Below are 17,628 nucleotides of genomic sequence, written 5' to 3'. Positions count from 1 at the left end.
TCAAAACCATTTATTAAAATTCATTTAAAATGATTGCAAAATAAAAATAATATAATTATAGTAAAAACTTGTAAAAATATATGTGTATATAATAAAATGCATTTATTAATTAATTTGTTAAATGATTTTCTTTTATATAAATCACATTCTTTCGGGTTTAATGCGAGGTAGGGGTGATATATTGGCCACTTCGAAGAATATTCTGAATATTTAATATACCGGTAATTATTATCATTAAAATTAAACAATAAGACAATATTCAATACACTAGAAATGATTGACTCACTTATGAGAATATTTAGTTCTTATAGTTTTGTTTTTCGTTTGTGTTGTTATTATTTCATTCAATCTGTACATCAAAATCAAGAGATCGCTTGATTTATATCCCGAATAATACTCAAGAGTTTCGTTCTAAAGTGTTATATAAAAATAATTAATAAATTGATATCAAATTAAGACAAACAAACAAATACCCAATCAGTCTGTCCTTTCATTCTGAGAGCTAACATGAGAGCTGCGGCCGCCACTCGAGAGTCCGCCTCCTCTATGATTTCGTACTCCATTAGAGACATCTCTAATATAAATCGGGCCAAAGTTAATGTTTCCATTGATAGTTTGGCGCACTTTATATATAATATTATTATTAATAAAAAAATATTTAATTATTTGCAATTTACAAACAATACCCGAGCGTATCGGCGAAGAAATCGATAAGAAATGGCAAAACATAAATCAAAATCTATTGCTTTCAAGATTCGCATTTCCATCAAAATAACATCATTTCTGGTATAGGCGTCGTCACAAATGTACAGAAAGTCTTCAATTGCAGGAGGAATGCGTTCCTATGATTAATAAACATTAGATTATAGATTTATCATCACTTTTTCAAATCAAATAAATACATCAAATTTTGCAGCAATTAAGAGGACAGTTGCGCCAACCAATTGAAATTGTACTTTAGGTATCTGCTCTTTCGTTAAGAGGTGATCCATCAGTTTGATGGCTAAATATAATGTTTCGTGATTTAATCTAATAAAATATAAAACCAATTACTGGTAATTAATAAATATGTTATAAAACTTAAGTAAAATCATTACTCGAAGCTTTCCTGGACTTCAACCATCCAATCGACGAGAACAGACCGCATAGCTTTGGTGATCTCTGGCTGTGAATGCATATACTTTTTAATTGGTTTGTTGGCCTCCTTTTCCCTGTAATATCTGAAAATATCCGCCGAATAATGTGGTTCCGAGTCTATGCTCTTGAGCTGACTTTTGTCGAAGTCTTCAATAGAGTCGGGAATATCTTTTGGTGGACAATAATAAGTAGTCGGATCGTGAAAGTCGATGGTATTGGCTTCAAATGATTGGTCATTCAATTGTGATTCTTCTTGTTCTGATATGTCTGCCATTTGTTCCCTTTCGATGTCTATTTCTTTGACATTGGATCCGATGTCAATGGCCTTAACCTTTCTCTCAATTGTAAGCGTTGGATCAAACATTTCTTTGTTTTCGTCATTTTGATCAACAATACAATTACTGTTTATTGTATTTACAGACTTATTCTTCTTCTTCAGACATTCTTTATTAAGAGACACATCAAGAGTGCGTTTAATGGCTTTGTTAGTCTTCAGAGAGTTGGTCTCTGTCTTAACATTTGATAAGTTTGTGAAAACTCTTTGTCTCAACATTTTGATGATTTGCCACTTCTTTAGCTAAACATATATCATATCATCTATTATTTGTTAATTATATAATTAAATAACATATGATTTTAAACAATTAATTAACTGATAATTCAATTCAATTAAATTAATGACAAAATAAACAAATAGTTAATAAACAAACCTAAAAATTATTAAATAAATTATTATAAAAATTGTTTAAATAAATCAAATGTTTGTTAACATTAAGAGATCAGACAATTAAATGTCGTTTAAATGCATTCAATACTTGGCTTTAATTTTTCAAAGTTTCACCACTTTATCATTGGTTTAAACCTATAAACCAATCAAATCAATGCATTACTTGTACACATGTAGCACATGAGTAACACAATTTGTTTGCATATATTGTTTGGAATATACCATAGAATTATTTTAATAGGTATAACAGTTATGTCTGACTGTGGTCACGCCCACCATATTGTTGGCACTGCAAACATGTACTACTTGTATGATTTGATGTACTAAACAGTATTATATGTGCGTTGAGTGCCATCTGTTGTGAAGACATGTATTGTTTAGTCACTGATTGTATCATAACTTATGTGACGTTATATTGAATTGTTTGATAACAACTGARATCTCGTCTATTATTGTTGTCTTAAATTGCATCCAATTGTGTCCATTGTGTCAATTGGTCCACAATGTCAATGATCATTAAGTTTGCTGAATATCTAACTCCAGTTCTTAAGGTATGTTATGATATGTTTGGTTTGTTTGTAATTGTTTTTGTCTTTAAATAGGAGTCGAAATTTAAAGAGACGGGAGTTTTGACACCCGAAGAGGTTTGTATAGCTTATGAAGACAATTGATAAGCATTTGATGTTTTGTTATGATATAGTTTGTGATCGCTGGTGAACAACTGGTCCATCAATGTCCGACCTGGAAGTGGGCCAAAGGAGATGAATCTAAATCTAGGGATTATTTACCGAAAGACAAACAATTTTTGGTTACAAGAAATGGTTATTACATTTTAACGATTGACTTAATAAATGAACACTAATTGGTATACTTTGTTATTAGTTCCCTGTTTTAAACGCTGTAAAGATATTGAGTATATGGAGAATAATGAGAAGATAATTGAAGAGAAGGACTCAGACGGCGGTTGGGTCGACACTCATCACTTCGCAAATCTTAACGAACAAGTTATGGAAATGACACTCACTTCTAAAGATACTAACAATTCAAATGATAAGCCAAATGTTGTAGAAGATGATGAAGAAGCTGAAGATATGGATCAATATCTAGCTTCGGGTCAGTTAGAAGAAAGAGATGAGGTATAGTCAGTCTAAGCGTTATTGTTATAAAATTATTAATAAATAATTTTTACTTACCGTACGGTAATTGTTAATTTAGGCAACGGTTGATTTAAATGAAATTAAAGCCAATACCGCTTCCAAAAGTGATGAACAGTTAGAATCAGATATAGTTCCGACACGAACTTATGATTTGAATATCACTTATGATAAGTATTATCAAACACCTCGACTCTGGCTCTGCGGTTACAATGAGAATCAAAAACCACTCACTATTGATCAGATGTATGAAGATATTAGGTATGTTTACAAACTAATTATTAGTTAATTGTTATATATTTATAATATATAATAATGTTATAATAAATACTATATATATAGTCAGGATCACGCCAAGAAAACAGTAACAATGGAAACACATCCACACATTCCCGGTGGACCCATGGCTTCTGTACATCCCTGCAGGTGTGGCTAACTATTTGAATATTAAAATTAGCAAATTTAAGCTAATGTTATGTATATTAAAAATAAACATTTATTCAATTGTCAGACACGCAGAAGTAATGAAGAAAATAATACAGACTGTTGAAGAAGGCGGACGAGATCTACCGGTTCACAGCTATTTAATTGTATTTCTTAAGTTCGTTCAGGCAGTCATACCTACCATTGAATACGATTACACACAAAATTTTAATATGTAATCTATTTGTTAATTTTGCTGTTTATTATTGATTATAGTTATATAAATTTTTGATATTTTTAAATTGAAGTAATAACTTACAAACAACTGTTGTTAATAAACTAAAGTATTTATTTATAATAATGTGTATTTTTTAATTGCCACACAAAGTTAAWAATCTTTATCAAACTGTAATATTAAATAAATTTATTATATCTAAATTCTTAAAATAATTGAATACTATTATATTTATAATTTAGCAATTTTTACATTAATTTTTATGAATTATTTTAAATATAATAATAATTAATAATAATAAGCATTAAAAGCATTGATTACATAAAAGTGTTTTAATCAAATAAGATTACATTATTTTTTACAAATTAATTAAAAGTTATTACAATATCTTTGGTTTATAGTAAGAGAATTATATAAATAACTGTTAATACAATAATTATTGAATAATAAATAATAAAATAAAAATTATCAAATTTTTCAATATTTTGCTGTCTATACCGTAGATATTAGAAAATAGTAATAAAATAATACAATATATCTTATGGTATTTTATTATTTTTTAGTTAAATATATTTACAAATTATTAAGATTTTATTATAATATTATTGAAGTGATGATTAAATAATAAATTATGATCATAAATAATATCTAAATGTTTATGACAATCAACTGTATCAATAATATTTATAATTACCAGTAATGTTATATTTAAAATCAATTATATTTTTGCATTTACTAAATCTTGTGCTTTATTATCATTTATCTTTATATTTACAATAATTATTAAATACATTTTAATTATTTGTTATAATCTTCATATGTTATGTTACACGTTATGTTAAAAAATAGTTATTAATTAATTAATTATTAAATTATATAACTTTCACAACTTAAACAGTCTCACGTCTCACTGCTATAACTTATAAATTATAAAATATCCTTTAAGTACGTGACTAGTGTTCTCATGTTTGTCACGTCTTATCACGTCTTGCAATACCTTATATATTATACAGTAAATCACATATTATTATTAGTTCATATAGTATTTTATTAATTACTATATTTTTTTATTTATTTATAAATAATTATATAATCAATATAGTCAGAAATTATTTTACAATAATATTTTTGCATTATATATATATATATATATATATTGTTGCGGTTGTATTGTCTTTAAGGGACTTCCCAACCACAGGTAGTTTGGTTATGATTAGTTAGATCGGTCAATAGGACAGTAATTGTCTTAATTGACCGGTCGGTACACTGCGTGGGTCGGTATGAGACCAGTACTCGACACTCCAACTAATCAAAGTAACAGTTGTCTCGCGTGTGTCTGATTGAGACCAACAACTGATTGTAGTATCAACTGATCGGCCAATAATTGACTTAACAGTTGATGAGAGGATTGCTTGAATGCCACGGTATGTGTCACTCAGACAATAGACAGATCTGCAGTAGTGGTGACCCGAGTTAGGCCAAGGAGGAGATCCTAATATACCTGAATGACTTCTAGACTTCGGGATTCAGTTGACCAGAGGAACAGTAGATGAACTAGTGATGTGACATTTCAATGACTTTAATCACAATTAATATTAATTCACTTTATTTAATAATAAGATAAAAATGGAGAATACAATGGTTGTTAACTGTAGGTATTATAAGCACATGTAGTGAGTGTAATGGTATGAATTACTGTATAAAATGTAAGTACAGTTTGGCGGTTAGGTATACACTCTCTCCATGGTAGTGTAGCAGTACATTGGGTTTTTATAGTGTGTGTGAGGTACAGGTATGTGATGGTATTAAATGGGTATCTATTGGTCAGTTCAAATAAAAGACAGTTGGACGGTTAGAACGATCAAATGGTGTCAATAGGATGACCCAAATGACCGCTCATACCAGGAATAGGTGTAAATGGATAGTTGTCGGCAATAAAAGTACTTAAATATAATATGGAATGCACTTAAAAATATATATATATATATATATATATATATATATATATATATATATATATATATAATATATATATATATATTATAAAATATTTAAAATCAAACACAATCTTGTTAAACATATATTTTTATTTAACAAAAGGATAATATTAGGATTATAAAGTAAATGAATATAATTTTACAATACTGTAATAATTATAATTACAGTGTTTTAATAAAATTTAAATAGTATTCAACAAAACGATTTAAATTATTAATATGATATAATAATATAATAACAATAGTAAATTAAAATTGATTATATTATATAACATTATACTTATAGTACATCAAATAACTTTTAAAAACAAATAAAAAATAGATAGCAATTAATTGTCTTATTTTATTAGTATTATTACTAAATACTGGTATACGTTATTTTACAATTATGTAAGCGTTTGTCAAATCACAAAAAATACTTAATTACCAAAAGCAGTGCCGTTAGGTTTGTAATAAATACATTTGTATTTGTTTTAAAACTATACTGATTATTACAATTTGTTCAATTACTTTGACCTATTTTTATATAGTTATTTCCAACTTTTATAAACTTAGTCTATAAAAGTCTATTTTCATTATCACTGGGGTTTTATACAATTGCATTATACAATTATTAGCCTTTACATGCATTTATTTTTGTTATATGCATTTATAAGTTATAAACTATAATTTTAAATAGTAATGTTATGTTTAGAAGTATACAGGTATAAAATATTAATTAATAATTACATTAAATTCGTTAGATAGTTGTATTGTTGTGTTTAAAGTATTTAAAATATTTATATAAAAACAAAACATTTCAACATATTTTATATTATCACAATAAGCATAAACTTTAAAACAATAATATTTATTAATAAAAATATTTATATGATTATCATTTCCGTAATTATCAATCATTAATTAATCGTTATTTATTATTATATATAAATATAATTATAACTAAAAATAAATCATATTATTAATTTGTCAATTGTATTGTTAATAATTAATAATTATAATAAATAAACATAATTATGTATTATATAAATTATTTATTGTTATTATTAAACATAAATTGAAAACTATTAATAATATAATTTTACAATTGGACAATTTTAAAAATTGATTCAAAGCTAAATATATAATGTATTTATTATTATTATCTCAAACTATTAAAAGCAGTAAATATCATATATTATAACATATAGCGTATATTTTTATATAATTTGAAATAACTCATTATAATATAAATTGTTAATGTTTATTATCTAATTTGTATATAATATTAAATTATTTATAGATAATTACAATATCATCAAAAATATTTTTAAATAACAGAAAGAGAGTTTAAATTTTATTGTATAAATATTTTTTTATAACTTTAAATGACGGCACAAACTGGTATTGAAAACATAGTTTTTTTTATATATAAATCAACCCATTTTTAAACGTCTGGTGACATATTAAATGTATGCAAATGTTATGATTTTGTAAATTATTTGACATATTTTTTTCGCTACTATTATTTTATTGTATTTTTTCTTATTTCATTTGAATATAAATTAGTAGAGTATAATAGAATTAGTTTATTCACTTTTTTGTTCAAAAATGAGCTAGTTTAGAAATAATTAATTTTTATACTAAATATTTATAGATTTATACAGATTATAACATATATCAGTATATTTGTTTTAATTACTTTATTAATAAATTATAACCATTATAATAAATAATTTTAAAACAAATTTTAATTGTAATTATCATAGTTAAATTATGTACAATAAAATTCACACAATTGTATATAAAATAAAGTAATCAAATGGCAAAAATCCAATAAATCTATTAGTTGGACATTAATTAACATGTATTATAATATTGATATATCTACAATAATACCAGTATTATAAAAAATCATTAATTTTATTGACAGCTATTATTTTTATTAGTTTATTAAAAAATATATTATCGACTTTAATTTTATAGATTAGAAGTTGTAATTTAGAACCAAATATAAATTTATCGTTAAATATAGTATTAAATAAAGCATATACAGTATATTTACATAATATTGTTACACATACTGTTGTAATAAGTTGTTTGATAACTTTTATTGACAAAAAAAATGATTGAATATTTTAAAAATGTATTGAAACTTAGCAAACATAGTAATGGATCATACTTCATGTGCATATTAATACAAATAAAACTAAATATTGTTAAGCAGGCAAGTAATAGAGTTAGGCGTTACTACTATTATCATACAATATAAACTTTTTTGTATATATTAAAAGTTACATATATTGTAATATATGCGCGCAATATATGGTTATAAAGTAGATATGAAAATAAGGTTAAAACAGTTCCGCTAAAGACTAAGAGCCGGCAAATGAACTTCAATTGAATGTCTCATATATTTCACAGTCCGCTTGATTTTCAAAACAGGATCCCGTTATTACAATATTGCTATCATTTATACTATATTTTGTGATTCATGCAAATCAATGTAATTTAACAATAGATATATTTTAAAAATAATATTGTTTCAATTAAAAAACCCTTAACAATGTTCAATTTAGTTGGCATATATTACTACTAAAACTATAATATATAAAGTAATTTTAAATTATAATAATAAGATGAGATGAAAGAGAAAATGAAATTTCAATAATAATAAATATTGTATAATACAGTATAACATAATGGTACAGTAAATACATAGGTTTATATTTAAATATATACACTATGTTTATCCAAAGTTGTTATATTTTTAATAATAATATAATAAGATTTAAAACTAATAAAACTAATATAGGCTATGAAATACTAATATACATAAATAACAATTAAAAATATAAATAGCATAGTATTATATCAATTATAATAGAAATTAATTCACATTATATAACAATATATATAATAATTAATTAAAATAATAATCAAACTAACAATTTTAAAAGCAACACAACAAACAAATTTAGTTTATTATAAACATTTAAAAATAAATTAAGAATTAGAAAAACATTAGTTTTATATTTATTTTTTCATGACTTTCTTCATATACTATTTTATTATATTAAAAAACTTTATCATAAAAACATTTTAATGTATGAATGAAATTTACAGATTTACAATTATTTTTTAAAATTATTTTATTTTAAAAGTCCAAAATAAATACGAGTAATTTCATCTTAATTGATTAATATTCAATATACAGTATAACTACACAAAATCTATAACAATTTATAACTTACTGTAAATTTATAACAATATACAGTTAACTCATAAAATTAGAAATAATTATGTATTTAAAACTATTTTCATTATACTTAAATTAGTTTCATAAGATGAAAGTTATTTACTATTATGATAATTATGATATAAATTTTAAATTATAAATCTTTGAATAAATTTATTATTTATTGAATTTGCTTTGCTTTCAAATTTAATTTCTTTCATAAAGAGCTCTTCTAAATGACTGACTCCTACTTTGGTGTAAATTAGTTATTATATTTCAAGTAATGCTAATTATAAAAATGGGTTAATATAGTAATATTGTTGTTGTTGTTGTTAACAGTTACTTATTGAATGATTTAAATCTATTTATAAGTTTTTATAGAGTGTTATGTAAATTGTATTAAGATTATGCTATTAAACGAAATACAGTTCATTATTTGCTTTGAGGCGCAAACATCACTGGTATAACAAGTTAGCAAAAATTGAGACAAACAACTGAAACAATTGATTATTAATGGCTCAATAAAGCAATTGTATGTCTGTATTGTTATGTTATGTAAATTTAGTCGATTTTCAAGTCATATGTTCCGTCAGATGTACTTCAATATAATTTTAGTGTCACATAATATGATATATATATATATATATATATATACACTATGTCTGCTAAAATCATTAATAGATTTACAATATTATCTACAATTGCTTTATAATGTCTTTTCTGTAGTCAATTGTTTAATCGATTGTCAGGTCTATTGAGCCATAAGTTAGTTGAAGACAAACACCAATTGACTGGTTATGAATAGGTTGGCAATGAATGTCTGAATGTTGATAGTGCTCTCCTTTTGGCTAATGAGCTAATATCCCGATACAGTTCCTGATCGTAAAGTGCTAACTGTGCTAACATAGCAAATGACACAATGATATACATGAAGACTTGCCATTGCATTGACAACTGTATAGCTGTTACACTACATGTCTATCTATCTATCTATTGCTATAACTGTCTAAACATGTATTCTTGAAGCTAACATTCCTTAACGTTTGTAGTCAACCGACCAAATCGGTTACGTTTACAACATTACTACTTATGACACACAACTAACACAACTAACATATGCCTACTGACCTCTTAAACACTGACTGTCCCAATGCCTCCCAATCCAGTGCTTCACTTCATAAACATTGACTTACCGTAAGAACAAGTTTTTCAGTCAACTCTCAGACAACTACTCAATATATTTCAATACATTCCTAACGTTTCTAATAATAAACTTTTGATAAATAAGTTTTGTGTAAAATATCTGTTTATTTCACATTTTTGGTCATCAAATGGAATCTTATTTTTACCATTAATTGTATTATTTGTCATCAAAAAGACATTTTGTTTCTTCAATATTCTGTAAGTTTTCATATATTTTTGTTATTAAGATATTTATATATTTTATTATAATTAAACACATATTATACATTATTTTAAAGTTTATAAAATGTTAATTTATAGTAATATAAAATTAATGCTTATATGTTATATTTATTATACATATTACCATTACTTAAATTTACTTAATTTATATCAAAATTAGTATAAATAACTAAAGTATGAAAACATTGTTAATCTACTGTAGTTATTAACCACTAAACTATATATCTTATACAACAAAAAGTTTTATAATACTGTAAATACAAAATTTTAGATTATTAATGAATTTATTGTTATCAAAAATATAAATTATATACTTAGTCTTTCTTACTCTAATAATAACTATATATGATATAGATTAGCAATTAATTTTGTTATTAACAATAATTTTATATTATTTAAAAGATATATTTTATTCAAAATTTGTAGGTATTATATAATTAATTATAATTTTTTATAACATTATTTTATAAAAAAAAATTATAAAAATCATTTCATTTAATTGATTTTTTGTAACAATTAATATATGGTTCATAAAAGCTGTGGGAATTAGTTTTGGATTTATAAGATTCAAAATTTTGTAAGATTTATTATTTTAGCAAAATATAATTTTTTATTCATTTTTTTTATAAAACTATTGAAAACATAAATCTATTTTTTGTTTACATATATTTTGAATACAAGATTATAACGATTTTCATAATTTACGAATTGAACGCTTCGTTGATTTATTCATATTTTTGGGTCATTTTTATGTATAGTATATACATATATATATCAGTATATATACTGGTATTGTTAATAAATTGTGGCTAACTGTCCATATGTTGGATGTATTTTTGTCATATTTTATTTTTAACAAATTTCTTGTTTGTTTGACAAGTGTATCAAATAATATTGTATATAAATAAACAAAGAAGTGTCGATGAATTAGATATTATTATTAGAAAATAGATAAATACATTTATATTTATTATAAAAATAAAAATTATTTAACAAAATTTGATTTAAAACTCTAAAATTGAGGACAGTTTGTGGTAACAGATTGTCACACATTTTGTGTAACACTCGAGTGTTTTCGGTCTCAATCTAAGGTCATTATCAACTGTTATATCACTGTTAGTGTCAATTCAATTATAATCAACAGTTATTCTCATTGATAATGACCTCAGATTGAGACCGAAAAYACTCGAGTGTTGAGCAAAGTGTGTGACAGACTGTCCCCTAAACTGACCTCAATTTGTCTCATTTAATACAAACTTTTCATTGTTTTCTCACAATTCATATACAACTCAATAATTTAATAAATACTATTAAAAATAAGAAAATCAAATATCTATTTATTATAAACTACTTATAATTTATAGTATATATACATTTAGAAATTATTATATAACATTATTAAAGATAAAAATCTATATATTAATTGTATAGATCAGTGAATTATCAGATAATTATCAACTTCAGAAAATTATCAAATAAACCACTATTAGTACACAGTTTTTCAACTAAAATTTAAAAGGTCTAATTTTATAGTATACACAAATAAACTACTGTATATACTGTATATAATATAAACTTTTTTTACTGTTATAAAATTATATAAACATAATTTTGAAAAATGATTTTTCATCTAATTTAAGTCATACTGTTATAGATTATATATGTGAAAATATTTACTAGCATTTTAATTATAACAATAATTAACGTAAATACAGTATTAGGTGTTGTATCTTATATCTGATAACTATTGTTTTATATTATTGGAAATTAATTATGATTTATAAAAGTGTTTTGGAAAAAAATAAAATTCAGTAATAATTTATAATCTTATTAATTCTTCTGTTAATTATTTCTTATTATTTAAATTAATTTATTAAAATGTTTTGAGTTATACGAAATTTTTAGATAATTTAAGATACTTTATTGTAATGATATTAATTATTAATTGAAACAAATCGTTGTTAACATAACTGAATCGTTTGGAATTGAAAATATTTTTGAATGCAATTATACATATCTGAATACAATTATAAATTATTTTATAATATTATATCACATAAAATATAGATAAATATAAAATATTAATTACAAAAAAGTGTATGTTGATAATAAATTATAATTTGACAAAAATTAACATTTATTTAAATTGATTAAATAAAAATGTATTTATTTCCTACAGGTTTAGTCAACGACCAAAATAATGGCTAAAAGCAAATTCAATATTATGTATACATTTGCGATATCTATAACTCTATTTCTAGTCCAGGTTTGTTCACATACACAAATCATTACATTAAATTACATTATTATATAATCAACTAAATAAAAATCAATAATTATTTTTGATATAAAGTAAATAAATTTTTATTTTAACAATTTAAAAATTATCTCTAGATTGTTTAAATTGCTTCATAACTTTAATTGTATAATAATACTGATTTTATTTTAAGCCATAATTATTAAGTAATTATTAGTTGTTAGTATAGTTAGGGCAAAATTCACTCAACTTTAGTTATTGGCAATTAGTTATATAACTAACATAAATATTCAAATATATATCTTAATAAAATAGTATTTTTAAAGTTATACTGTATAAAAATTGAAGCAAATATACTGTAAGATAATTAATATATCATTTGTACCATTTATCTCATTTATTAATGATAATATTGGCTAATAACAATATACAGTATGTCCATATATTTAATAATACATATAAATTTAGTGTATAATGTGGTTTAAATTCAGAAATATCGCAATATTTTATAAATATTAAACACATGTACATTACCTTTATTTTTGTTGATATTATTTGATGAATTTAGTTAATGAAATAAAATTTTAATTCGTTAATTCATTTGTCAAAAAATTGTGAGACATAGAAACTAATTAAATTTATGGCTAAATTTGTTATCGAGAATTTTTATTCAACTTTATAATTAATTTTAAAAGTTAATTAAATAATGAGAATATTGAGAACTTGGTAATTGCTAATTAAATATAATACAATTAGTATTATAATATTGGTATAAAAATATTAAATATATAAAAATTTGAATCTAATTAGCCGTTTTGGGCCAAAGAAATTGATAGTAAACAGGATTTACAACAGGAAGAGACATTAACTATGACTGCAGAGCACCGATCGTTTCCCGAGACAATAGTTCCTCACCCAAGCATTCACGGAACTCTCGGTCCCAGTGCTGGTCAGTCTGATGTGTTGGCCAATGAGCCCTGGCCTGTAGGAAGACCAGATGTCGCTCAGATTAAGGTATAATAACTTTTGTAGTTTTAATTAATTGTTTAATATTTCAAATTAGTTACTGAATTCTAATTGTTGTATTTAATTGCAAGCATATATATATATATATATATAATTGTTAGCTAAATAATTTATATACAAGTTTAGTGAACTTTTACCACAATAATTGTATTTTTACTCATTTTGTTGAGAATTTACTATAAAATTAAAAATATTTTCAACAAAATAAATAGTTTGCAAATAATATAAGAATTTCACACAAAATTCAATTAATTAATGTGAAATTCTAGTCACACTTTGTGATTATAATATTTATTATATACTCATCATTATTGTTGACTTATTATAAATTGTATTATTCAAAGATTTGATAGATTTGGATGGTTTGGTTTATTTATGCTAAAGGTTTGATTACTAAAAATTTATAACTTTATGCATTATAGTAATACTTAATTTAGCATAATGTAACATAGATTCAAGTCCATTACATCTATAGTCTATAATCTACAGTTGTATATATCTATAGTTGTTATCAAATTTTATTGACTTTTAATAAATCGTTTATTTTATTTATAATAAATGTTGAAACTATTGATCATCATTAAATGATCAATAAACAGTATCTAAATTAAATGATTATACTAAATTATTTAATATCTATTTCAATTGTTTGTATTACAACATTTATTTACACCCTTTAATTTTATCAAATTAAGGTATTATTTAAATTTAATTTTTTAAAAATATGTTTGACATAGTTTTAAATAAAAACTATTTTTATGTAAAGCACTTTATATTTATTATAGCACTTTATAATGTATATATCTAATATTGTTTTAATTTTCTAATATATAGACTATTGCATTTAAAATTTTGTACAATATAGTGCAATTTCATAATTAATTTGAGTTATTAATTAAGTATATTATATTTATCAAATTTATAAAAAGTTGTATACAATCTGTTAATTGAGTATAATCTACATACAGTGTAAAAAATGTATTTAAAATTAATATATTTTTATTACAGTAATATACAATTGTAAATACAATTAGATAGTATAAAAACTTTAATTTATATAAAGAAATTCCATATTTTAGTGATTGATTTTCTAGAATATAAATATTGTAATTTTAAAATTTAATGTAAATTATATTAAAAATGTTAAACATTTCAATAATAATTATTACTGCAATATTTTTTTGAAAATAATAGTTTTACTTATTGTATAATTAATTGTATAATTTAATGATTTTATATGCAAAAAATACATATAAATTATATATATTTTTGTCAAAAAACCAAATCTCGAAATTTGTTACAAACTTTATACTTTATAAATATAAATAATTTTATAATTATATTTCGAAAAATAGTTAATGTTGAGTAAAATGTATTGAATAAAAAATAATTTGTTTTAAAAATCATTAAAATAATATTTTAGAAATATTTTAGTTATTTTATCTATAAGTTAGTAACATATAGACCACAATAGTCTTAAGGGCTTTTGCATAATATTGCAGAGCTTTTAATAGAAAGTATGTTAAAAATGTTCTCATAATTATTATTATTATTATTGAGTTATATATTTAGGTTATTTTAATCCAAAATTTTATGGGAAATTTAACTAAAATTTTTTCAACAAAAGTGTCAGTTATTTATATTAATAACAATATACTGAATTTTAATATTGGTTAGACGTGAAAATTACAATGTTTTTTAGACATAAGGTTTATAATTAAAATTTTAATTGTCTATAATAAATAATTTATATATATATATATWTTTTTATATATTTAATTAAAATAACGATAAAAGATAATTTGATTATTTAAAAACTAAATACTTTAGGCAATAAACGTAAAATGCGAGAAATCATTAATGAAGGTTAACATCGAGTTTGACAGACCTTTCTTTGGGCTTATTTTCAGTAAAGGCCACTACAGGTAATAAACCTTATTTTTAGTTTTATTATTGATTAAATAAAAATAATTAAATATATTTTATTTAAATCTAATATATTTACATTTACTTAATATAAATTTTTAATTATATTAATATATATTATATCCACCAGCGATCCTAAATGCGTTCATTTACCTCAAGGTATACTTCACTAGAAATAAAAATTAATAAAATAGATAAATATTTAACAAATATTTGTTTTAAATACAGGTAGCGGTCAATTACAGGCAAATTTTGAGATATATCTCGGAGGTTGTGGTATGAGTAGTAGTGAACAGAATAGTAATACAGCCGTCACCACATCAACCAGTAGTCCGGGTGTTGGCTTATTCATCGAAAATACTATAATAATACAATACGACCCACAGGTGCAAGAAATATGGGATCAAGCAAGACGTTTACGGTGTACGTGGTATGACTACTACGAAAAAGCCGTATCCTTCCGTCCATTCAATGTCGATATGTTAGATGCCGTAACTGCTAACTTCTTAGGTGATAATATTCAATGTTGGATGCAGATTCAAGTAGGAAAGGGACCATGGGCCAGTGAAGTGGCCGGTATTGTCAAAATTGGGCAAACCATGACAATGGTTTTGGCCATTAAAGATGACGAAAACAAGTTTGATATGTTAGTCCGCAATTGTATAGCCCATGACAGCAAACACCAACCAATACAATTGGTTGATGAGTTTGGTTGTGTTGTCAGACCTAAGATTATGTCACGATTTCAAAAAGTTAAAAATTTTGGTCACTCGGCTACAGTTGTCTCATATGCTTACTTTCAAGCCTTCAAATTTCCCGATTCTATGAATGTTCACTTTCAATGTGTAATCCAAGTTTGCCGTTTTGAATGTCCTGAACCCACCTGTGATGGTGATGTCAATACTGAGTACAATCCCGCACCACGAGACCAATCACTTCAATTTAGTGAAAGTAAACCAAACTATGCTGTTTCGGGTCACAAACAAAGTGGTCCAAAGCCTAATTCCAACTCACAATTTCTAAACAGAAAGGGAGAAATAACACCAACGGTTATACCTAAAAATGGACAGATAGTTGGATCGATTAAATCAAATATTAGTCGAGATTACAGTATTGCAGGAACCGGAGGAATGCCTCGATCTCTTAAATTAGATTCACGAAAGAAACGACAAACGCTTCAAATGAAAGATATAAAAACTCAACGAATCATTCAAGTTGTGGCACCGGGAGATGTGGCATTTACTTTGCCATTGAGTGCCGACAATGAGACTAACTTTATTGATGTATTATCAAACAGATTACTTAAAAATGATAATTTGATTTGTATGTCGACCACTGGTTTTACAGCGGGACTGGTATTACTGTTTTTACTACTAATCCTCTCTTGTTTAGTGACAGTCTTTTTATTTATACGATTGAGAAATATTCCTAAAAAGATGTCTCCAATGCAATGCACGTGTGTTAATGAAAATCCATATTATATGCAAATACCATCCGTTTCTACCGTACATATAGCTTCTGTATCTTAAATATAACGGTGTCCTCCAAGGCGTTTCATTAAGAATACTGTCCATTATTAAAGTAGTGGTTCAGTATTTGTGTTCAAATAAATGTTTTATTGGTTAAGTTAAGAGATAAATACTGAAAATTAGTTATTATATAAATCATAATCGGTTTTGATTTAAATTAAGTCATATATTAATTAATCCAAAGATTCGTATTTTTATTGATTATATACATTGACTGTGTATTTCAAACTCATTTTGTTAATTGATTTATATTTTATATTTAAACATAAGTTATAATGAATATTTGAGATTTTTATTGACATTTTCTATTAAATTGGATCCTTTAGGACAATTTACTTATTGTTTATATAAATTAATTTCTTTGAATGCAATGATATCTCAAATATTAAATTAATTATAGTTTTTATTTAAACAAAAATCAATTTTATATAAAATATATTTGAATTAAAAATAAGTAACTATGAATGTAAATATAAAAATATAAAAATTATGTAAAATTGTGATATAAATCATCTCAATTCACACAATCATTTTATATCATTTATTTTAATTGCATATCTTTATAAATAGTTTTA

The 17,628-nt window shown here is 23.7% G+C and overlaps 3 protein-coding genes across 3 annotated transcripts; 2 read left to right on the top strand and 1 right to left on the bottom strand.

The window, feature by feature from the left end:
• Nucleotides 1–86: 86 nt before the first annotated feature.
• Nucleotides 87–1,927, bottom strand: LOC128965815 (G2/mitotic-specific cyclin-B3-like). The gene is made up of 7 exons (XM_054312588.1): nt 1,848–1,927; nt 1,098–1,714; nt 903–1,029; nt 687–842; nt 474–623; nt 287–411; nt 87–202 (listed from the first exon to the last, which is right to left on the bottom strand). The coding sequence occupies exons 2-7, from the start codon at nt 1,688–1,690 to the stop codon at nt 142–144; spliced, it is 1,212 nt and encodes a 403-aa protein (XP_054168563.1). The 5' UTR covers nt 1,691–1,714; nt 1,848–1,927; the 3' UTR covers nt 87–141.
• Nucleotides 1,928–2,212: 285 nt separating this feature from the next.
• Nucleotides 2,213–3,695, top strand: LOC128965816 (ubiquitin-like-conjugating enzyme ATG3). The gene is made up of 7 exons (XM_054312589.1): nt 2,213–2,415; nt 2,467–2,508; nt 2,565–2,685; nt 2,747–3,000; nt 3,080–3,279; nt 3,361–3,444; nt 3,530–3,695. Exons 1-7 carry the CDS (start codon nt 2,368–2,370, stop codon nt 3,678–3,680), a joined length of 900 nt encoding a protein of 299 aa, XP_054168564.1. The 5' UTR covers nt 2,213–2,367; the 3' UTR covers nt 3,681–3,695.
• Nucleotides 3,696–7,428: 3,733 nt separating this feature from the next.
• LOC128965871 (cuticlin-4-like) lies at nt 7,429–17,053 on the top strand. The gene is made up of 6 exons (XM_054312650.1): nt 7,429–7,452; nt 7,555–7,609; nt 13,393–13,586; nt 15,429–15,523; nt 15,655–15,683; nt 15,753–17,053. Exons 1-6 carry the CDS (start codon nt 7,429–7,431, stop codon nt 17,051–17,053), a joined length of 1,698 nt encoding a protein of 565 aa, XP_054168625.1.
• Nucleotides 17,054–17,628: the final 575 nt, after the last annotated feature.

This window comes from Oppia nitens, unplaced genomic scaffold (genome assembly GCF_028296485.1).
Source record: "Oppia nitens isolate AA-2021 unplaced genomic scaffold, nextdenovo-longstitch-racon4-pilon3 scaffold18_pilon_pilon_pilon, whole genome shotgun sequence".
Taxonomy (NCBI): domain Eukaryota; kingdom Metazoa; phylum Arthropoda; class Arachnida; order Sarcoptiformes; family Oppiidae; genus Oppia; species Oppia nitens.
This window is presented reverse-complemented; position numbering and strand designations above follow the sequence as displayed.